Source organism: Acomys russatus, chromosome 20, assembly GCF_903995435.1.
Source record: "Acomys russatus chromosome 20, mAcoRus1.1, whole genome shotgun sequence".
NCBI classification, from domain to species: domain Eukaryota; kingdom Metazoa; phylum Chordata; class Mammalia; order Rodentia; family Muridae; genus Acomys; species Acomys russatus.
This window is the reverse complement of record NC_067156.1, coordinates 54,322,684-54,346,414: the sequence shown is the minus strand read 5'-3', so window position 1 is coordinate 54,346,414 and position 23,731 is coordinate 54,322,684. Positions and strand designations below refer to the sequence as shown.

The following is a 23,731-nucleotide window of genomic DNA, read 5'->3' as shown; positions in this document are numbered from 1 at the left end:
GCTTTAGCTCAGCCCCCAGGTCACAGCCAGGGATGCCGAGGCCTTTAGAGTTAGCCCATGTTCCCACATAAGGATGAGGAGCAGACAGGGCTGGACCACCTAACTGCACAACAGAACTCTGAGGGTTCATCATGTCACGCCAGTGTCCTTAGCCTGCCTCAGAGCAGTACAGTGGAGGCACGGAGCACCTTCACTCACAGGGACATGGAAAGGAGCTGAGATCAACCAGGAAAGAGTCTAATGAGTGACCCTGTGGCTCTCAATCCCAAGCTTGGACCCCTTCTGTCCAGGCACCCCCAACAACCTGACCCGCTCTCGCTATAAAATTTGAAAAGCAAACAGTTCAAGATTCACAGGGGCAGCAGCGCAGTCATGTCCCGACTATTTCTCTCATCTTTCTTCTGAGGTAAAACACACAAAGCAAGAAATGGCTCTTTTTACATCAAGTTTTTTCCATAGGTTCCAGAAGGTTCTTTTTCTTATAAGAACATTTTCCCTGGATTTCAATATCGTTCCCAATAACAAGGAGCCATAGGCCTAGAAGATGAAGTTGTTCCCCCAAGGTATTAAGTGAATCAGACAGCCAGAATTCCAAGTCCCAAGAAACTGCATCTCAGGCCCTGGTTCTAGCACCAGCCACAGTGGTTCCTTGTAAAATGTGCAAACTGGCAGCCAGTAGGGTACATTAAAATGTCCTTTTTCACATTAAAGAGTCACATCAAATCCGGATGGTTTGCTTCTCTATAGACTCACTTTCAAACGAGCAATCCTAACTGCCAAGTTGGCTTGGCCACAGTGGCCCCACCACCACATTAGCATACAGATGAAACTGAAGACGGGGAGAGGAAGGTTGCTGTCCAGCAATACATTTCTCATTGGAGAGTTTCCCCAGCCCTTTAAAAAGAAATCACTAATGCATTGCTCTGCAAATAATATAACCCTATTTAGAGAAAGGGGGGAGTATACTATTATTTTGTCAAAATCAGTCACCATAGCAGCCTGAACCCTTTACCTTGCATAGCATTCAGTTTATAAGTTTAAATACACCTCCAATGATATATACAGTTGTTTGGAATTTTGTTACCATTACCTACTAGTGAAATCAAAGCCTCCCATTCCGTGGAAAGTGTTCTCACCTGTGAACGCATTTGTGGCCTGAAAACCAGCTTCCTGCATACTGCTCCCCAGACAAGCCTGCGTTTCAATTCTTAAGCTGTCCTGTTGTGAAGAAACTGTCTGGGCAAGGCCTCAGGTCACTTCCATCTTAGCCCGTCCAAGTCCATCACTCTGCTGGTCCAGCTTTGGGGAGCATCTGATGCCCACTGGCTGTAAGCAGGCACTACCTGGATGCCACACAGTCCAATATCATGTGGGGCACAGTCACATCAGCCGTCCAGCCAGAGAGTTGAAGCCATGGTGAGGTCGGGAATGGTGAAGCTTTCCTGCTGAAACCTGCTCTCCTGCCTCAAAGTGAAGGGCTCCTCAGCCTCATAGTAGCCAACATCTTCCAGAAAGTGAGCAGGCTCAGCCTCACCCAGGGCTCACAGGCTGCTCTGATCTGCTCCTCTCAGTGCTTTGCTTCTGTTCTTGCTGAAATTAAAAAGAAAGAAGTCACATTCTTAAGAGTCTTGGGAACCATTAATATCAACAGACCTGCTGGGTATGGCGGTGCGTACTTATCACCCTAGCACCCGAGAGGCTGAGGCAGGTCAAAGAACAGAAGCCAGATTCAGCTGCATAGTGAGACCTTGCCTCACAAAAACAACACAGCAGCAGTTTAATAGGCCTACAGAAACAAAGAAATAAAAAGCAATTTAGCCACGTGACCATGACCCTTCTGTGAACACAGAGGTAGGGGGTGCATGGGAACCTCCCCCCACTTACAACCCTCAAACACCACATTACCCATTTATTCTAAGCCACTCTAATAACATATAAGACCACACTCTCCAAATGTCTTCCCTTGGGCTATTTAGAACTCACACACTCTCTTAAGAAATTAATTTCCCAAAGTTGAATCCCAAGGTCTTAGAAGGGGGTTTGAGTTCATAGCAACTGCCATCAGCACTACAAGAACGGAAAATTAAGATTTGGAAGAAGGAGTTTTTAAAGTGACTCTTATACTATATTTTGATCAAATTGGGCTTATCCAAGGGATGAAACGTGATTCATCATGTATCAAAACAATTGGCACATCCCACCAACAGAATGAGGACAAATCCAAACACACACCTAAACAAGAGCATGAAAAGGATTTGATGAACTTCAACATCCCCCATGAGTATTAGGTATAGGAAGAACACACCTCAGTACAAAAGGGCAATATAAAGTTGATACATATGGATGGATGGATGGATGGATAGATAGATAGATAGACAGACAGACAGGCAGGCAGAAGAGCTATCTAGGAGCAAGACCAGCACATCTGCCTACACCACTCTCACTCAACACAGCTGAAGAAAAAAACAAAATTGTCTAATTTGGAAATTAAGTCAAACTGTGCTTGCTTATAGATACCTGAGTTTTTAATAGGCAGAAAGACATACTCTACTAAAGATTTCTAGAACTAATAAGTTTAATACAGTTGAAAGCCAAAATATCAACACTTTATAAAAATAGGAACAATTTCTATACATCATTGTAAAGTCACTGAGAAAGAAATAAAGTATTCCAGTTCACAGTGACTACAAGAAAGAGGAGGATGAGGAAGAATGGAGAAAAGGAAAAGGAAAAGGAAGGAAGGAGAAAGAAAGAAAGAAAGAAGAAAATCTGGTGTTGGGAAGAAAAGGCATCAAGACCAGCGTATGTTTAGACAAGATGGATCTGATGTACACATCTGGTGAGCTGTGGGTCAGCACAAAATGGCTGGCACCGTATGCCTGGGGAATCCCAAAATAAATATAATATACTTTTATTGTGTAACTATTCCTCACGGAATGCCATTTTTGTGTGAATTCTGTCTTAATATGGCCTTGAGGTCACAGACCTAAGCTTTTCCCCTCCATCTTTGCCAGCCTGCCTGTGTGTTTGTCTATATATGTGTTTGTCACTTCCACGTGGCCTGGGTACCGATCTATGTGTGTGTTCGTGTGTTTGTGCCTGCCTGTGTATGATATGCACCCAGGTGTCAGCCACTAACCCCTGGGCTGGTGAACCCAGTGTGCTTTATATGCCTGAAGCTCCTCACGTCTCTTCAATTCCCAGCCGTCGTGACCTTCCTCTGTTCCTGGCATCAGAACTTGGCCCTCACAACAAGCAATATATTTAACAGAGAAAGTAAGTGACCTCTAGCATGTACAGTTGCAAAACTCTGATGAAACATATTGAAGTGGACATATGTGCACGCGCATGCATGCGCACGCGCGCGCACGCTGGATTAGAAGAATTATTATTGTTAAAAATTGATCATACCACCCAATGTGATTTACAGATTAGATCTAACACCCATGAAAATACCAGTGCCATTACTCCTAGAGATAGAAGAATAATTTTAAATCCACAAAAGATTCTAAATCCAGGAGCTAGGGAGATGGTTCAGCAATTGAGAGCACTTGCTGCCCTTCCAAGAGACCCAAGCTCAGTTCCCAGCATCCACATGGCAGTTCACAACCGCCTGACACCCAGCACCAAGGTAATCAATTCTCTCCCCTGATTTCTATACATACACGCAAGCCCATGACACACAAGTACCCATATGCATACTCACACAAAAGTAGAGTCTTTTTTATTAAATCCTAAATTCAATTGCAAAGTGATTGTGAGCAAAGGATTGTGAGACATGTATCACTGCCAGGCAGCATGGTGCCAGCATGGAAGAGCAAAAGAGAGAACCCAGGAGTAAGTGCCCACATCCACAGCCAACTGATCCTTAGCAAAGGGACCAAAATCATACATTAAAAGACTAGTCTCTTCAGTAAATGGTGCTGGGAAACCTAGAGATCCATACTCAGATGAATGAAACTAGACCTCTATCTCTGACCACATACTAAAAAATCAGTCCCACCGCATTAAAGGCAGAACTGTGACATACTTAGCACTTGTTAATATTACCTTTTTGTTTTGTTTTGTTTTGTTTTTTATGGCCCTAGAAGCATAGGAGACAAAGGCAAAATTAGCAAATAGACTTATATCAAACTAAGACCATCTTGGATGTTATTGAGATAATCAATAGAGCAAAAAGACAACCTTCACAGTGAGAGGAAATACATGCTTCGCAGACCAAGGAGAAATATCCAGAATACATATCTTGAGAAACAAATATATATATATATGAAGACATGAATAGAAAGTTTTACAAACTGAAGATTTACAAACAGCCAAGAGTATGTGAGAAAAATACGTATGAGGAGACCAGAGCCTGGCTACACAGCCTACAATCCTCCATCTGGCTTCGCTGTCTCTACTCCACACAGGTGATCACAGAACACACACTTCTCGCATTGCACTGTAAGTTTCATGAGGACGACGACGGCAGCGACTATTCAATTTACCCAACCTTCTCAGCACACACAGCACTGCCTTTGCCTGACAGCTGCCCAGTGAAGAAACACTTATCGAATGAATAATTTGAGTGAATGAAAGTAACTGCTTAACACAATGTTTCCTAAGTGCTATTCCCTACACAAGGCAAATGAAATGGGTGCAGGGAGAGGAGGTCAGCAAATATTTGTTATATAAACCCACTCCCAAGCATTGAACTTACAAGTGCTACACATTTGGATACAGCCTTCAAACTGTTCAGCTTTGGTCCTCTTGAAAAGGAGACGGGGGCATGGGGAGGGGTAGTATTTTGCCCTCTAGTGAAGGTAGGACAGGAAGTAAGAGCTCTAGGGTAACTGTGGTCACATTTCACAGAGGGTCCTACCCAGGAAAGACCTCTGACTTGAAGTCCTTTCAACTACAACTTCTCGCCCCACTTATCAAAACAACAGAGAAACAAACAATCTGCCCTGCAGAGGTTAACTAGCCCAAGTGTCTAATGTGTGGGAGAACCAGGATTTAAGCCTGTCTCTTGTCCTCTTGTTCTCCCAGCTTCTGAACCTGGGGAAGCTCTTTAAACCTACATGCCTTAAGCTTGCAGATAATAATAATCAAGTTGGGAGGAGACTTACCAAGTTCAAAAGGTCACAGGCTCAGCCTGAACCACACCCTCTACAGAAAGCCCACTGTCATCACACACACCATACACATATTCGCAATCCCTCGGGTGTCCTGTTGATCCTGGAAAGATGGGAAGGACTAACCAGGAAATAAATTAATTTAATACTGCACTTGAAAAGAACCGTCTTGAAGCACCTCCATAACAGAGCAACAGTAACTAAGGAAATAGAGCATACTCAATGGAAAAACACCCCCACAGGAAGGGACATTTTTAAAAACAAACACTCCCAAAACTGAAGCAAATAAGTTGTAGAATAAGTCTGCCTTGGTAGCTATTCATAAAACCTTATGTGAAACACAGTCCTCCTGGGACTCATTCAAGAAGGAAAACTTTACTTCGTTTTTTTTTTTTTTTAGCTTTTATACACAAACTCAAAAACAAACAAACAAAAAAAAGTAATAAAAACAGATACGCAATCCAGGAGGTAGGAAGGTCACACAGTGGGCACAGAAGCCAAAGCCCAGCAGACAAGTGGCAAATCCTTTCTTTCGAAATCAAGTTAACATTAAAAAAAATTATAGCATACAAAGACTCAACGCCGGGGTTGTGTTTTTATTTCCTTTCACTGTGGACAGACTGTTTCACTGGCAGAGTGTCTGTTACCTAGGTGACGGCTAGACAGAGCGGCAGAAAGCTGCAGGCTGTCCAGCGCCTCAGAGTCCAGGACCTGGCTCAGAGATCTGGTGACCTCTCACTCTCTACTCACCAGAAAAGTTCCAGAAAGAAAAATAACACCAAACAAACAAACAAACAAACAAACAAAATGAAGAGGTCCTTTGAGAAACTGAGGCACAGTTGCTACACTGAAAATTTGCAGACACTTGAGAATTCTACCATGACATTACCAGAACATCTCAAGTGCTGGTTCCTTTAAACCCAATGTGGCAAACTATTTTTATTGATTCAGTTGTAAGAAGAAGAAGGAGAGAAAAAAAAAGAAAAAACCTGAGGGCTCCACATCTAACCTGGGCTAAAACTCACTTCGTTCCTCTACCCTAAAGGGAGATGGTTGAAATTTGAGCAAAGACCAATACAACTAAAGATTAGAGAGGAGAGGAGAGAAAATAAGAGAGTAGAGGAAGAGAAGGAGGGAGAAGGGGAGGGAGAAGAAAGACAAGAGGAGAAGAGAGAGGAGAAAGAAGTGTGACTTGATTACGAAAAACACTGGGAGTGCCCCAGGAAAAGCCCCATTCCTGAGTTCAGGGTCCCACTTATCAGACATAGTCAAGTTACTCAGCCTGTCTAGACTCTCATTTCCTCATTTGTAAACTGAGGAGTGACATTCAAGAGTCTTCCCAATCTGAATACTCCCCGTGTGGCTCTGTGCCTGGCCAAAGGAGACAAGACAAACACGGCTGACACACACACACGTGGTACACAATCTCGGAGAGACTGCACAGGTGTCAGGTCTCCGCTGAGATAGTCAAAGGAGCATGCGCCAGCTACTGGGGGAGGTGCCTGAGTGAGGCGCTTTCATTTCTGTGACTTGGAGATATAACACAGTGCGGAGCGTTTTGCATGTCAATCTCAAAGCTATCCTAGCTTGGGGTATCGTGACGGGCACTGACGAGATCTTCAGAATAAAGTACTGCCTTTTTTAGGCAGACAATTCAGGAAGCAAGTGATACATAAGGCTTCTGACTCAAACGCACAGATACACAGCAAGCAAGGAAAGCAATTATTAATGATATTCCTTGAACTGTTGCTTCGGCAAACATAATGCTGGATAAAGCATAAATAATGTGCAGTCTGAGCCTCAACTCCAACTTGTAAAAAATTTTAAAAAGGAGAAGGACTGTCAAAAAATGAGAAAATAAAACTATCTCCTATGAATAGACTAAGTCTAATTTTTGCCCCATATGATCCTGCAGCAGAGAAAGCCATATGGAGCCATCTATGTGGTCTCTTCACTTCATGGGCAAGAACACTCCAGAAGGTCACAGAAGGTAGGAAACAAATCAAAAGTTAGTATATTGTATACAAAGCCAGGACCAGAAGCAGGGATTTGGATCCTGGCCCAACGGGCTCTAGACAGACCCAAGGAAGAAGCTGGCCCAAAGAGGGAGGTGCCTGAGAGGCTAAAGGTAAGGATTATACACCAGTACAAACCTGCTCACTAGCAACCAGGGAACAGTGACATGACTTCTACTTTCTAAGACCAAAATTCTTCATGTGGGCATGCCTGCAATGCTCACAAGCACAAGGAAAAAGTTCTGGGCTTGCCAAAGAGTCAGAAAGTCCCCAGGTAAAGGTCACTTTAAAACATCACCCGATCTGTCACAAACACCTGGACTGTGGGTGTCAAGCAGGGGTGTGTGTGACTCTGTCACCCCCACCTCCAGCCTAGAGGTCCACTACACAAATTTATTTAATATAAAACTGGCTACAAACAGGCATGGCAGACAAACAAAAGGCTGGGAAAGGGTTAACATTGTGCGAGGAGAAGAATAAGAGACTATGGACTAATGGCCTTTGTAGAGAACAACTTTTGCCCTCCCTGCCAAGTCACTCCACCTGCCAGCTTACAACAGGGCCAGATGGACAACTAGGCCTGGTCCACGATACGTCCAGCTCTCAGGCCTCAAGGCCAGTCATGGACATACCACAAAGGCTACATATACACAGTCAGTACTCCATCAGCAATTGGTAGGGCCATTACTTTGACCAGAAATTCTATTAGGCACTGGGAAGACAGAAGTGAGCAAGCAACGTAAGTTTCTACACACAAGGCGCCTATGTCCCTCTGTCTCCCCTGTCTCCGGAGGCGCTTCTGAACATCCTGTAACTGTCGCTAGCACTGACCATGGAGACCAGAATATAGCAGGCGCCCAGTGAATGTGAGCGGGACTGCACTGAATCCTATCTTCAAGACTCGAGCGGTCTGTCCAATCTACTGCCTCAGCCTTGCGCCCACTTTAGAAGGATCAAGGGCACCATAGTTAAGATGGCTGATGGCCATGAGGATGCAAACTCTGGAGCACTCCTAGACAGGCCCTGGCCCTTCACTGTTTAGAAGGCAAAAGCTTCACAGACACTGAGCCAGAGAGCAGAACCACAGGCTCTGAGTCACAGCACCTTGTGTCTGTCTCCTTTTAGGTGTGTGACTTCGCACTTGATTAATTAATGCCTGCAACAACTTGTAGCCTCAGTGACCTCAGCTACCAAATACAAGCGACGACGACGTCTTCCTCATGAATTGTTAGACATCTAAACAGGACGTGAGTATGAAACAATAGCACAGTAAGTACTAAGGAATTACAGCCCCACAGTTACTATGAACTACCTCAGCCAAGTGACTTACAAAGAGAAAAGTGGCCCGACACACACACCTCTGCTCCATATCGCAACCCAATTGGAGGCGAAGTGATTTCCATTTCATGGCTTTTCAGTTGATTCCTCTTGATTCTTTTTTTAAGTTCTCAATAGACAAAAATCAAAGCTCAAAATCATCCTGTGTCAGCTAAAATTAACAACAGGCGAAAAGCAGAGGAGAGGGTACGAAATTAGAGAAGATGTGTGGGTGAAGGATTAGGAATGAAATGTGGCACAAGAGGAGAAAGAATTTTGCCTTTAAAAGGAAAAAGCTTCTTCATAACCAACTTTTTTGTGTTTCCATACCAAAATATTAAAATGTGAGAGTACCACTGGAAAAAGAATTTAACCGAGGTTTTACAGCGACCATAAGCTAGTGTGCCTTCCTTTTTTCCTTCCTCTTCCATATTTGATGCACTTTCTGTGTAAAATACCAGCTTTTTTAAGGCCTTTATGTGCATTTCTCCAGCTTTCCCATGTGCCCCCAAAATAAAACTATACAATGATGACATTCTACCAAACTCCCCTGACAAACTCGGAAGGAGTGTCCCAGAGCCAAACTCCAGGCTGTGCCTAACCTCACAGCAACCCCCACCCCCGCCTCCGCCACAGGCTCATAGTGAACAGACATGGGAGAACAGGACAAGCAATCTCCCATTGTCACATCATTGCTCATCTGGCAGCCCAACATACAGCCATGATATCCAGAATAGGGGACTCCTGAGCACTTACAAGACCCAGCCTTGGCCCATGGTGAATACACTATTTCTCTGCACAGCAGGGGGATGACACAGCAGAGCAACCAAAGGTGGAGGGCAAAAAAAAAAAACAAAACAAAACAAAACAAAAAAACTGATCTCGTGTGTGTGTGTGTGTGTGTGTGTGTGTGTGTGTGTGGGTGTGTGTGTGTGCACGCGTGTGTGTAAGAGAGAGTTACACACAGAGAGACACACACACACAAAACCTTAGGGTTATGTAACACCCTGTCTTTTGAGAGAAAGACTCATTAGAGCCCAAATACCCATTAAGAAAAAAAAAAATCAGGCAAAGTCTTACTGAGCACTGAGGAGAGAAGAAGGTTGCTATGCCCTGCACAGATACAACTTCTTTCCTCTTAGATCTTACACTCCCATTCGATCACTCTTTTTTTCTATCATTTATAGGAACCAGAAAAAATGAAATTAATAACACATTGTTCATCCATCTGGGAGAAGTGTGGACTCTCATACAAAATTTGAAATTAAAATGGCAGAGCTGGGCATGGTGGTACACACCTGTAATCCCATCACTCAGGGAGGCAGAGGCAGGTGCATCTCTGTGAGTTCAAGGCCTGTCTGGTCTACAAAGAGAGTCCAGAACAGCCAATGCTACACAGAGAAACCCTGTCTCAAAAGCCAAAAACTAAACACAAAAAGAAGGGGAGGGAGGGAGGGAGGGAGGGAGGGAGGGAGGGAGGGAGGGAGGGAGGACAGAAGGAGGCATTAATTCAATGGGCAAAGCACATACCATCCTCCATTGGTGGAACAACTTAATTAGATCACAGAAATCCAAAGAGATGAGTATTTAAGTGGATGGTTAAATGCTACAACACAAAATGGTATTGTCTGAGGTTGGCTCCAGAGCTGACACCAGCAGCAACTGGGCTCAAAAGTGCAGCAAATGAGCCATTACTTGCAATAACAAATGCTACATCTGTGAGAAGCCTTGTCACTTCTAAATCATCTGATGAGTCCACCCTGACTCCACACATCTTAAGGGAAATATTGATATGGTTTCATATTTTCCTGGAAGGTTGGGTGGGGAGGAGCTGTGAATGAGGATCAGTCTTGAAGAGCAGCTGTTTCCATACAGAACCTGGAAGGATCAGTGAAGTCTCTCAGGCACCCAAGTACCTGACACCTTGCCAAGCTAGAGAAGCACCATTAAGCCACTACAGGGGGCTACCACATTCTTAAGTGGACTTCAGCCAGCAAGGGGCCAATGCATACGCTCAATACTAACACTTAGCAATGTCGGTCTTAATGCATATATAACCAGACTTAAGTAACCCAATTCTCAGATACCAATAAGAGCTCCAAAAGCCAAGAGGCAACTTCTACCAAGCCTGAAGCCTGAACTCACACATTAGCCACACCACCATGGACTTTGCCAACTTCCTCTACGTTTAAAACTGTCATCTTGGGGCTGGAGAGATGGTTCAGAAGGTAGTAAGAGTGCTTGCCGCGATCCCAGATAGTCTGCTTCTTCTGCGGGCACCTGTGTACAAGGTATGTGTGTGAATGCACGTGCGTGCACACCCGCACACACACGTATATACACTTTTTAAAACCTTAGAACTATGCCACCATCAAGTTCTCCCTTTTTAACCTATCAAAATCTAGCCCCTATTTATTCTCTTCTCCCATGAATTCAACACATAAGGAATGACCTGTCTTAATCCTCAGCAAACCTCTGCAGCCAGAGGCTGGAGGATCCAGAGCCCTGGGCAGCTGGAATAAACAGTCAGGTAAGGGAAAGGCCAGGAGACACGTGGGTGAAAGACTTTATTACAGTGCATAGCCACCTCTCCCCATTTCTCTTCCTCCTGCAGTTTTGAGACGTAAACACCGCCTCTCCGATCACACCAATGAAGACCGGCATTCATACCTCGTGGGATAAGTCCCTGCTTCTCACTATGATAACTTCCGGTGGCCCGGTGTTCCCCAAATACCCCAAGTTACCCATCCGATCACCTAAATTCTATTACGTTTATGCTGATTTTAAAACATAAACATTGAGATAAGAAAAATAAAACATAGATAGATGCTTAAGACTGAGGTCAACGTGTAAGGGGTTAGCTGGTTGGAGGAAATGCTGAAAGAGAAAGAAGGTGCTAAAGGAGGCTCGTGTTAGATGACACATACTGTACAGTTAGTTCCCTTGGCAACAGTACACTTACACTTGTTCCCACTACAAAGGTGTTGTGAGCACAGGGACAGGCACAGTTTTGGAGTCATATACTAGAGTTAGAGTTTAGCAGAGCAGTTCTCCAAAGCCTCCTCAGGCAGATTGTATAACATGTCTTAGCCTTGGTCTTTTATTCCTTAAACTGAGGCACTAACATAACCACAGGGAAGTAATAGGTTCTCTGTGGACACAATAAGCCAATTCAAGCCAAACTGAGAATATCAAGGCAGGTTTATTGGGAGGCAGCTCTTGGATGGGTCCACTGGAGGTCTGTGAAGTCGAGCACCATGGCTAAAGTAAGGGGGTTTTATAGAGTTTGAGCAAGGAGTGATGACGTGTCAGCTGGGAGGTGGGATTGTACCCATATATGGCCAAACACTGACCCCTGAGTGAGCACTCTTGGGTGGGCTTGGGGTGGGTTGCTCGAGAGGAGGCGTGATGATGTGTTAGCCCAAGGTTTTCTCATTGTAGGCAGAGTTGAGGGAAGGAGAGCAAAGGAGGTTTCCTGGCTTATGCAGGGGTGAGCATAGGTTTCAGCCTAACAGGAAGTAGCGCCTATTGAATGAGGAAAATACAATAAAGGTCTGTGTGCATCCTACAAGGATACCTAATGACCCCTACACACATGGCAGTAATTTAGGGGGATTGGGGTAACATTACTCAATGCTATTAGAATCTTCAAGAAGATGCAGCATGTTCCGTCAGATTGTGAGTAGTTGGGAGGAAGAAAATACACTACTTATATAAGGGGGGAAAGGGATAGCTGAATCATGAAGTTCTTAATGGATTCCGACCCATGGCTGAACACTTAGTGAGTTAAACCCAAGACCTGTTTCTGTTAGAATGTAATAGTGTTATCTTCAAATAATTTCGTACATATGTCAGTAATGGTGGTTTACTTTTTTTTCTTACTGCTAACCAAAGCATCTCCATGAAGTCATGCCTCTACTCTGTTCCTGGTAGCCTAGGCTCTTGTGTGTCCCTTGAGGCCCTGTCCCCCCTCCTTTCCACTCCAACCAAGAGTTAATGCCAGTCACCAGTTAATGCATAATGACTAACAAACTACAAGGGGTTCCCTACATCAGAGAAATCTCTCTCTCTCTCTCTCTCTCTCTCTCTCTCTCTCTCTCTCTCTCTCTCTCTCTCTCTCTCTCTCTCTCCTTGAAATGACTCATCTCCACGCTGCCTTTGATAGAAACATGTTATTATGTTCAATAAAACCACACAAAAAAATAATAGCCAAACACAGTTTTTAAATAACTTATACCAACACCTAAAAAATGATTTCCTGGAGGAAAAAGAAAATATTGGCAAGGATATTTTAAGAGCTTCCTCCTACTCCCCCCTCCCTCCCCTACAGATAAATGTGGCCACATTTAGAGAAATAAGAACTCTGCTGGCCTAGCTGAAAACTTGGGCAAAGTGGGTTTTACAGTGAGGACAGAGGCTGCCATTGAAATTTAAAAGCAATCTAGCTACTCCACTACCATCCCTTTCCCTTCTAGTTCCCATGGAAACAGACCTTCCATCACCAAAAAAAAAAAAAAAAAAAAAAAAAAAAAAAAAATGGGGTAAAGATAGTACCATGCCCAGTCTCCACACCCTCCCCCCATCTGTTTCCATGGGAACTGGAAGAGAAAAGAATGGAGGTTGGGTATCTAGACTGCCTGCAAATATCCAGCCATGCCTGAAGCTGTGCCCACAGGCCCCAACAGACCCTGTAGAAATTAACAGGACCTCAGAGAATGTAGGGCTGGTTGGACTATGCGAGTAAAGGCAGCTGTGACTTCCCAGCACATACCTTCTCGAACATCCCTTCAGTCAGCCCAAGAGGACTCCCATCACACGAGTGGGTCCACACCTAACTGGACAATAGAATCACTCCTGACCTCATGGACTAATACCCCTGGAAGCTGGGACAATGACTCTGTACTGTTTTCATAGCTCCAGAGGTGATTCCAACATTGACCATTCTGGAGAACTGACATCCTAAGCTGGAGCCTCCCAAATTTTGACATGCCTGTGAAGTCTGTGAAAATCTTGATAAACCAGAGTCAAGCCCAACAGATCTGAGACAGGGCCTGAAATGATATATTTCCAAATGACTCCCAGGGGAGGCTGACTGCTACTCAATCTCCAACTACATCTGAGCAGTGAGATCCTAGAACCCAGTGAATCTGGCCCTAATGCCTTCTCCACCAAAGGTGGGGACTATGGTCACTTCCTCAGCTGCACCCCATTCCTACCTTCCACCAGGCCTACCCACCTCAGCCTCTGAAGGAGACTGCACTAATGTTAGAAACTGATGAGGAACTCAACTTCTGCTTCCCATATCTCCCCTTTTAAGTGTCTCTCTCTACCCTCTAAAGATGACCATAGAGACCAGAAGGTGAGAGAACACGTAAAACTTATATAACAATGTAAGTTAGAATAGCTGTTATGGAAATTGTACAGAAGTGCCTCAAAACATTAAAAATATAATTACTGCCTGTTCCAGGGATCTATACCACTCTTGAGAATTTACCTCAGAGAGCCAACACACTACAGAAATACCTACGCGGCCATTTATTGTGGCAATATTTACAGTAGTCAGGTATGAAATCGGCTTTCCTGTCAATAGATCAAGTAAATAAAACTTGATACATGTACACAGTTTGTTATTATTCAGCCTCAGAAAGGAAATCGTGTCATTCTTGAGAAAACTGATAGAAGTACAGGTCATCATGTTAAGCTAAATAAAGATACACAAACAAAAACAAAAAATGTAGAATTCGACTATCATATATGTGAATGTTATGAAAGTAGAAGGAACCAGGGAGAGGAAAAAGAGTATAGGGGTGAACATGAGAAAGCCATGCTGTTACACATTGTAAAATGCCATAAGGAAACCTACATACAGATGTGTTGAAGAAAGGATAAATTGCCAAGAGTGGTGGTTCATGCTGTTAATTCCAGCACATGGAAGCGGAGAGCAGGTAGATTTGCATGAGTTCCAGGCCAGCCTGGTCTACACAGCAAGTTCCAGGCCAGCTGAGGCTACACCATGAGATCATCTCAAAAAAGGTGGGGGACGGGATTTAACTTCAGACATAGTCACCAGATAAACACAATTGTCTCCTTCAAATTTGATCTTTCAAACCACACACACACACACACACACACACACACACAGACAGACACACACAAATAACTTTCCAAAATATAAAAGCAAATTCTGCATGTTTGAGGATCAAATTAATGCAAAACATATAAAATATCTAACAAATGTTTATAAATATTAATTCACTACCAAAGAAGAAAGGATTTTTCCATGAACCACTTGTAAGAGTTGGGGACACACTGAGATTTGTTATTAAAAAATAATCAAGGCTGGAGAGCTGGCTCGGTGGCTCACAGTGTGTACCTAGAGAGAACCCAGTTTGGTTCCAGGACCCACACTAGGAAGGTGACAACTGCCTGTAACTCCAGCTCCACGGATTCAGCTCCCTCTGCTAACCTCCACAGACATCCACATATATGTGGCATTCACTGGCACAGATACAAACCACACACATAAAAGCAAATGTTATATAATTTTAAAATAAATAACTCAAACATCCTTAAAAATCTCCATTCTAAAGAAAAATGCACATGGCAGTGTCCCTGTCTCAGCTAAAGGTATCAGATTAGTTTAAAAAAAAAAAAAAAAAAAAGCAATGCTTATTTCTACCTGAGTCACCAAATGGTTTAAAGTTATGCAATACGCCAGTGTGTTACTCAAAACCAAATTGCTGTTTCACTATACACTTTGTACTTTATTCAAAAGATATAGCACATTAATAATCTTTGAAATTAAAACATAAGCAAAGATTTAGAGTATAGATAATTGAATAATGTTATAACCTTACTTTAAAACATACTATTCCGATTCTAAGTGAGCAAAAGGGGAAATTATTTAGTCTGAACATAATAAAAAATATCCAGGCATTTTTGCATAGCTGTATAACCATAGGTGTAGTGTGTGAGATGCATTTTCATTCTGATGATGCAAAAATATCTATAGATATGTTTATGTAAAATATCATACATAAACTTCTCTTTAAAGATATGAGTGAATATTGAGAGACAGTTAAGATTTTAGGATCTCAGAAAGCAGAATACCATAACTGCTGAGATGAGAAATTAAATCAAAGCAGAGGATGATTTGTGCACTTACTACACAGACACACACACACACACACACACACACACACACAGCACAGCACAGTTATGGTACACTATGTCAAAGGAATATGAGTTGGCTATTAAGTGCACCATTAAAAATAGTAAAAATAATTAAGGATAAATGCAGAGACATGCTTATACCCAGAACCAGTAGAATCTGTTAGTCCGTGAGACCCAAGCCAGAAAATCAGTTGTCAGTATTTACTGCCTACATGTGTTTACTTTCTGTTTACAGGAAAAGGCAATTGGAGCAGTCAGCAAACTGTCTACAGAGGGCCAGATGGTAAACAGCTTTGTACACGGCAATGTAGTCTCTGTCCTTACTCCATAACCCTGTCGTAACAGTATCTGAGAAGCCACACAAACAACACACGCAAACAAGCCAGCACAGCATGTTGCAGTAAGACTTTCCTCATACAAATAAGCACTGGCCATTATGTGGACCACAAGCCACAATTGTCAACAATAAAATATGAACAATTTATTTTCAAGGAAATGTCTTATTCAACTTGGAGTCCAGAGCTTCAAAGGAAGGACAGAAAAGACTTGTCGAAGCTGATGCCATTTCTGTTTTTCAGTCAACCCTGAACCCACAACACCCAAAAATATTATAACATTTTGCAGCACTTAAATGCCACCTCTCCAGCTGCTAGTAATTAACATAATCATTATTACTTATGTTTGTATTCTTTGTATTTTTCTTGCACATACTGTCCCCTTTCAATTCATTCTAACAGTTGCAAGGGCAAGAGTTCATTTGGATTTTACCCAAAAGGTTTAGCTTAGTATTCAACACTAAGATAAATACAGTAAAGATACTTGTCTTCTACTGCTGTAAAAAAAACAAAACAAAACAAAAAAAACAACACCATGACCAAAAGCAACACGGAGGCAAGAAGTTATTTCATTTTATCTTTCCGGGTAACAATCCATCACTGTAGGAAGTCAGAACAGGAACTCAAAGCAGGGAAGGACCCTGAAAGCAGAAATCGAGGCAGAGGCCATGAAAGGATGCTGCTCACAGCCTTGCTGCTGTGTCTTGCTCAGCCTCCTTTCTTACAGAACTCAGGACCACCTGCTCAGGAGTAGCACCACCCATAATGGGCTGGGCCCTCCCACAACAATCACTATTAATGGGGAAGTAAGTTTGACACTGAAATGTATTTGCTGTAAAAGCCCATTAGACTAATTCTATTTCATCCAGAGAGATGCCTATCACAGAAAGTCTCAAGGATTTTCCAATCACAATGTACATACACACACACACACACACACACACACACACACACACACACACACACACACACACACACCACAGAGGGGAGGAAGAGAGAGAGAGAGAGAGAGTACATCTGTCTTTGAAGAACATCTTTTTAAAAGGCAGCAATGATCACTGTGGAAAAGTATGAAAATATATAAACTAATACTTGTAACTCCCACTGCCAAAATCAAGCAATGCTTCAACATGTAGCCTTCGGATCAGATGTCATATACATATTTTACCAAAAATAATCTCCCGTTACAGACACACTTACTAACGTTTTGATTTGATAGATATTAAAGCTCATTCGATGCTAGTTATGTTTATCCTTTGGGATAAAACATTTATATGGCTGTTGTATACTTATACTGGAGACCAGCCTTCTAAGGTTCAGAGTAAGATCTATGTCACTCACCTAAATAAAGCCTTCTGACAATAAGGCCAAACGTAGAAGAGATGAAAGCAAAGAACCTGGTGGTACCTGGAGTTATTTTAGAGACCTCTAATCTTAGTGGGCAAAAAGACAAGTGTCAAGTTGCATCGCAGTTCCATTTGAATGAGAGTCCTACTGCTGTTAACTTGTCAATTGGAATGTTTTACATTTTTTTAATCAGAGTGACTATCATTATGAAGATGTAAGGTACCTGTGAGAGCACAAGCAAAATTTATTTGATGACAGTCTGCACCTGACACTACATATTTTATAGTGGACGTGAGAACAACCAGAATTACTATTGTCAGCTGTCCAAACAGCTCCTGAAAGCCAAGGTCAGAAACCAAAAGCAGTCCAAAGACAATCCTATATCTAAAAAAGCGGAGGTGTCCTCAGCTGACTCTGACACGCCACATTGCATCGTTTGCTCTAGAAACACTGCTCTTTGGGGTTCTGGGATAATTGAAGCATACACATACACCTGAAAAAAAAAAACATTTTCATTTCTATCCTTGTTTTCCTATGGTAGTATCCTAAAGATGTTCGTTTTTAAAAGTAATTTGCAGTTTGCCGACCGACCCTCTCACCCACCTGTTGTCTCCACTCTTACTGTAAGCCTCCACTGCCAGCTGGCATTTCATGATAAAGCTAATAACGTTTTAGAAATATGATGAATCAGGCTCTCATATCAACCAAGAAAGAAATGATAGTTTTTCTAGCTAAGCTTTACTCTGAAGACATGCAAGAATCCAACAAGCTCCTGTGCAGCCATCCCCTCCTGCTCATGCAATTGTCATAGAACCTGCAATACAAAGATTTATTCAAGTACAATTTATGATGTCTCTTATCTTTGTGTTTTCCTTCTCGATTTTATTGATTTGGCTTCCATACCATTAGACCTCTCGCCCATTCTCTACTTTTATCCTGTGGTTTTTCTACATGCCTTGTTGAATTTGCCTTTAAAATGTATGTATATTTTTATTTATTTATTTATTTTTAGTGTTTAAATTCTTTTTTTTTAATTTTTTTATTAATTTACTCTTGTTACATCTCAATGTTTATCCCATCCCTTGTATCCTCCCATTCTTCCCTCCCCCCGCCCTTTTCCCATTACTCCCCTCCCCTATGACTGTTCCTGAGGGGGATTTCCTCCCCCTGTATATGCTCATAGGGTATCAAGTCTCTTCTTGGCAACCTGCTGTCCTTCCTCTGAGTGCCACCAGGTCTCCCCCTCCAGGGGACATGGTCAAATGTGAGGCACCAGATATTAAGCTATAGCGTGGAGTATCTGGATGTAATACATAAACAAGGAGACAGAGTGAGCTACACACCACTGGCACAGGAGTTTCAAGTCACAGAGTGGCAGCAGGGGGCCCTGTGATTCCTCAGATCACACCCAGACCATGAGGTAAGGTCTCACTGCAATGAAAGCTCCATTTATAGTGTCTGTGTCTGTTTGAAGTGCAAAAGACCTTGAATAACAAGGTCACTGAAACACCGAACCAGTACAGTTTTATAGAAATAAAATTCGGAGGCCCATATGGAAGATGGATTTGTAGAGCCATGCCAAAAGAAGCCCTCCAATGCACATTGGGAGGTTATCAGGCTAGAATTATTGTCAAACACTCTTACAGAAACCTACACAGTATTTGATCACCTCTAACTAAAAGGTCAGTGTGACAGCACAGAAAGCTCAAAAGATATATATTTTCGTTCATATTCTCTCTCTCTTTCTCTCTCTCTCTTTCTCTCTCTCTCTCTTTCTCTCTCTCTCTCTCTCTCTCTCTCTCTCTCTCTCTCTCTCTCTCTCTCTCTCTCTCTTTCTTCCTCCCTCCCTCCCTCCCTATCTCAGAATATATAATTTTGCTGGTCTGAAACTCACTATGGAAACCAGGCTGGCCTTGACTCATGGAAATCTCCCGCCCCTGCTTCCTTAATGATTGGGTTAAAGAAGCACAGCACTGCGCCCCACCTCCGTCCGTCTGTCTGTCTGTCTGTCTGTCTGTCTGTCTGTCTCCCCCTCTCTCCCCTCCCCATCTAGCTTTTTTCCTTACTAACACCTCCCCTCACAGTCTGATGCAAGGATGAATCTTTGTCACACAGAATTCAATGGATACAAATGCAAAATTTAGGCTCCCATTAAATTGCCATAGCCAAGACTTGCCACCTATAGTCAACCCTGCTATGAAAGAGATCACAGCAGACATGCCTCCGCCTGCTGAAAACCTACTAGATTGACTGGGCACAGAGCTTACCAATAGAGGCATTCTGTGCAGTTACTGTACCAAGAGAGGGCCCTTACTTGGAAATACACACCTCAGCCTTTCTCCTATAACACCCTCTTCTCGGCTTACAGTGAGAACATCTGGCAAGGATGCCATCTAGACCTCCCAAAAGATGACATCACCAAACCTGATGAAAGAACTCACAGCAAAGGCCCCAGAGGCTGATGTCCTAATCTCTTAGCAAATGGAACAAGACAATCTGACTTAGTGCCAAGATGAAATTGGCTCTTCCATTGAGAACGCTGTTACTTAAAGTCATGGAACCAACAGCCAAAGTAATGTGCAACAAGAATTAAGTGTAATTTTTGCATACACACACAGACAGGCATGTACACAACACACATGCACATGCATGCACACACACACACACACACTTTTCCTTAAGCCCAACATTTTTATCATATTGGAAGTTATATCTGAAAAAGGCTGCCATACTGTGTATATTAAAATAGCTTTTAATATGCATACCATACACCTGCATTCAGAAGCATTCCTAGAATAAATACTACAGAGAAACCTTGCAGGTGTATCAAGAGTTTTCCTGGGGAGCAATGACTTCTTTCAGCAGGTCTGTTCAGGCCCTCAGAACACTCAACATGTACTGCTAACAAGCCAAGTCGCCCCATCTATAGAGTGCAACTGATAATGCACATTTGATAAGTGCAAATCCTTAAGAAATTCTTGAGTAAAAGTTACATGGGATTTTAAAAAATTGTTTTTATTTATGTGTGTGTATGTCTCTGCACCATGTGTGACCCTGCCCGTGGAAGGCTGAAGAGAGTGTCAGACTCCCCCCAGAACTGGAGTTATGGGTGCTTGAAATCAAACCGAGGTCCTCTGGAACAGCAGCTGGTACTCTTAAAGGCTGAGCTATCTCCGCTGGGATTTTTATACTCAGTTCCTACCCACCTCCTTCCTTCTCTGAGGAAAATCAGACACTTTGCAGGTCAATGAAATGAAGCCCAGAATTACTGGAGTGTCTCCGTAGAGCAGGAGCAGGCACCTGCATAGCCCCTCCTACTGGCGTGTGAAAGCAGGTGTGCCTGTCCTGTCACCCAGTTTACACCCAGCCTAAGACTTGTGTGAGGTGTGTAATTTCCCTGAGCTACACTATCTCTTGTCTATCTTTTTAAAACTAATAATCAATATTGTTTTTAGTCAAATGATCTCAGTAAGTGATTAAGGTGGCTAATACATTTAAAGTCAGAAAGTGAAAATCCACTTTTTTACCCACATCAACACCCACCACCATTGGTGGTCACTGTGTATGATCTGGAAACGTCAGGACCCTAAAAGGAATGTGAGAACCTTTTGTCATACTGACTTCTTTTTTTCAGTACTGATACCAGTAATGAACGTCTGCGTAAGGATTGATAGGACAGGACATACAACATCGAGAGCAAGACCGAAATGGGACAAACACTGCCAACTTTCTTCATGTGCTAGATTCGTATGTATAGCTCTTGTATTCGTTTCTCTGAACCCACAATTAGACTACAACCCCTCTGAAGGAAGACAGCATGCTTTTCTAAGAGATATCCTACAGAGCATCCTGTCTCACAGTCAGACTCTGAAAAATACCTGTTTCCCAAATGGCGCAGAGACATGGTAACAAGAGCAACAGCTAACAAGGAAGCTTAGGTCTTACCCTGGATAAAGGGAGTCTGGCTGAGATCTTAGGTGCCCACGCCTGCATACCACTCAAATGGAACTGTCCTTTAAGACTCGCCATAGTTTGAAGTTTAACATCTTTTCACTCTACAACTCACCTACAGCTCACAGCCTCCATGCTCAATCAAAAGCTGAAAATATCATAGAGTTGTGCAATCTCAAAAGCCAAAGACTGAGATAAATCTAATCAATTCTTGGCAGCACCTTGGCCAGGTAGGTGCCTCCAGCCTCTTGGCTAGAAGAAATCTCTGAAACACTTCAGCATCATCTGAGGACAAAGCCAGCTGGAGGAACTAGTATTCTCTACAAATCAGGGACATTTAAACCATTATCCATCTTACTAGATTCCTCAAAATATGTTCACAATCATGTTCATTTGTCATTTTAAAAAATGGAAGCCCTTTCTTGTAAAAGTATCTTTTATTTGCCTGATTCAATTGTCGTCATCTCCAAGGCTTACTGCCTCCGTCTGCTAACCTAGGCCTAGTCCTTGAAGCTTCTAGCCTCTATACAATCTAATCTGGGCCTAGAATATTTTCAGTCTCTGAGACTTACTGCTGAATGAGCTCACCCTTTCTAGTTCTTTATGAACTCTGGCTGGCTCTTTCAACTCAGCTGTTTCCACACTCAAAACTCCTCTCCAAGCTGGCTGATTCAAACTGGCTGCTCTCAGCTTCTGACTGAATTGCTCTGTTTGGCACCATACTAACTTTGGCAATGTGTTCTAACCTCCTGGAGGCTCCTCTTCTCTGGCTCGTTCTGTCTTCACCTGTGTCTAGCTTGTTCTCTCTTCAACCTGGCTCTATAACTGACCCAGTCAAACTGCCTCCTCCTCTCGCTCTCTCTGCACTGCTCTCCCCTAAGTCATTTCTCTTTCTTCTCTGTTCTCATGCGTGTTGGGCAAATCCTAGTCTGTCAAATCTTTCTCTCATTCGTCACTGTCTGCCCCTCAATTAGACATCCCTTTCTAACTTTACCTTCATTGTTTGGGATCAAAGGTGTGTACTAAGGGATTAAAGGTGTGTGCTAAAGGTGTGTCTGTACTCCAGCCAGAGTAGCCATGTTGCTGGATTAAAATCCCTCTACACTTTCTTTTGTTATTACAAATCAAGTGGAGCAGCAGAGAATTAGAGTTAGAGGTTAATGATAAAGCCCTGTTTTCACACTGGCTTAAACAATTGTAGAAAAGGGAAGGCCAGCACCTGGCAAGCAGTATTCCTCTTTCTTGGGCAATGCCATCTCTGTGTCTTATCATTACAGAGTTCTTTTTATCCTTGAGGTTCTTATTGTGGGTTAACGTTGACATTCACCCTCAAAAGGCTCATGCACCTAGAAATCTACTCCACAGCTTTTGGCTGTTTCAGGAGACTGCCAATCACTGGGGAAGTCAAGTCCAGCTGGAGGCAGTGTGTCACTGTGAGGTGGCCTTGAGTAATACCCTCACCCAGGTTTTGGCTTTGCTTCTGTTTCCTGACTCACTGACATGGAAACAAGCATGTTTTTCCCAGCTCAGCCACACAGCAGTGTAATGTAGTGACATCACCTACAGAATGCCAGCTTTACAGATGCACAGAATCCAGGGATTACAGGGTTAAAGTTGCAGAAAGCTGCTAAGATGAGCCAACATGTAACAGAGGCATGCTTCCTACAAAGGTTCACCATGCATTGTAGTAGAGACTGGGGTATGCTGGAAATACAAGTGCAAGAACTGTCAGATACCTACTAGGAACACTGGCTGCTCTGAGTGAAGCCAACCCAGTGGACAGCCCAAGTGTGGTTCAGGCCACCAGCTGTACAGCTATAGCTCCCCCGACCACCGGAGCCTGGATAATGCCACTAACCGCTCGCCACCACCCACCCACCCAGTTACCTGATGCAGAGATGCAGTCTTTGATTCTGTCCTAAGGTTTCAGTCTTTTTGGCCCAATCATTCATTTCCATCCTCCTCATCCTCCCTTTCGGGATGGTAATGTTCGCTTGGTAGCCTTGCACATTGGAAATGTACAACTTTCATAAGCACAAACTCATAAGGAAATGCAGTCAAAGTTATAATGAGATAATAGTTCATATACATTAGAATGGCTGTTAACAAAAAAGAAAAGAAATACAGAAATAGAACAAGGAGTTGAATAGATATGTTTATATCTATGTTTATAGCAGCATTAATGATGACCTTAAGGTGGAAAAAACCCAAATGCCCATCAGTGTGTGAATGAATAATAAACTAGTAAATATAAAATAGACTATTGTTCAACTAACTTAAAAAAGAAGGTCATTTTGATTCGTGCTACCCTATGAACATTGAAGACATTCTGCTAACTAAAATAAGGCCATAGCTAAAGAGCATACAGAGTATAATTCCACTTCTAAGGTGGCTGAAGGAGTCAAATCTAAAGGCAGACAGTAGGAGCTGTAGATATGGCTCAGAGGTTAAGAACTCAGGACTTGCAAAGGTCCTG

At 42.9% G+C, this 23,731-nt stretch overlaps 1 protein-coding gene across 6 annotated transcripts in view; it reads right to left on the bottom strand.

Annotated features, from left to right (window-relative positions):
• Positions 1 to 23,731, bottom strand: part of Ldlrad4 (low density lipoprotein receptor class A domain containing 4) — a 341,846-nt gene that overhangs the window by 222,569 nt on the left and 95,546 nt on the right. For all 6 annotated transcript variants that reach the window (XM_051163513.1, XM_051163515.1, XM_051163518.1 and 3 more), the window contains one exon: positions 1,137 to 1,590. In XM_051163513.1, coding sequence (XP_051019470.1) covers positions 1,137 to 1,176 — 40 coding nt within the window. In that variant the 5' untranslated portion in view covers positions 1,177 to 1,590. The remainder of the gene's footprint in view (positions 1 to 1,136; positions 1,591 to 23,731) is intronic.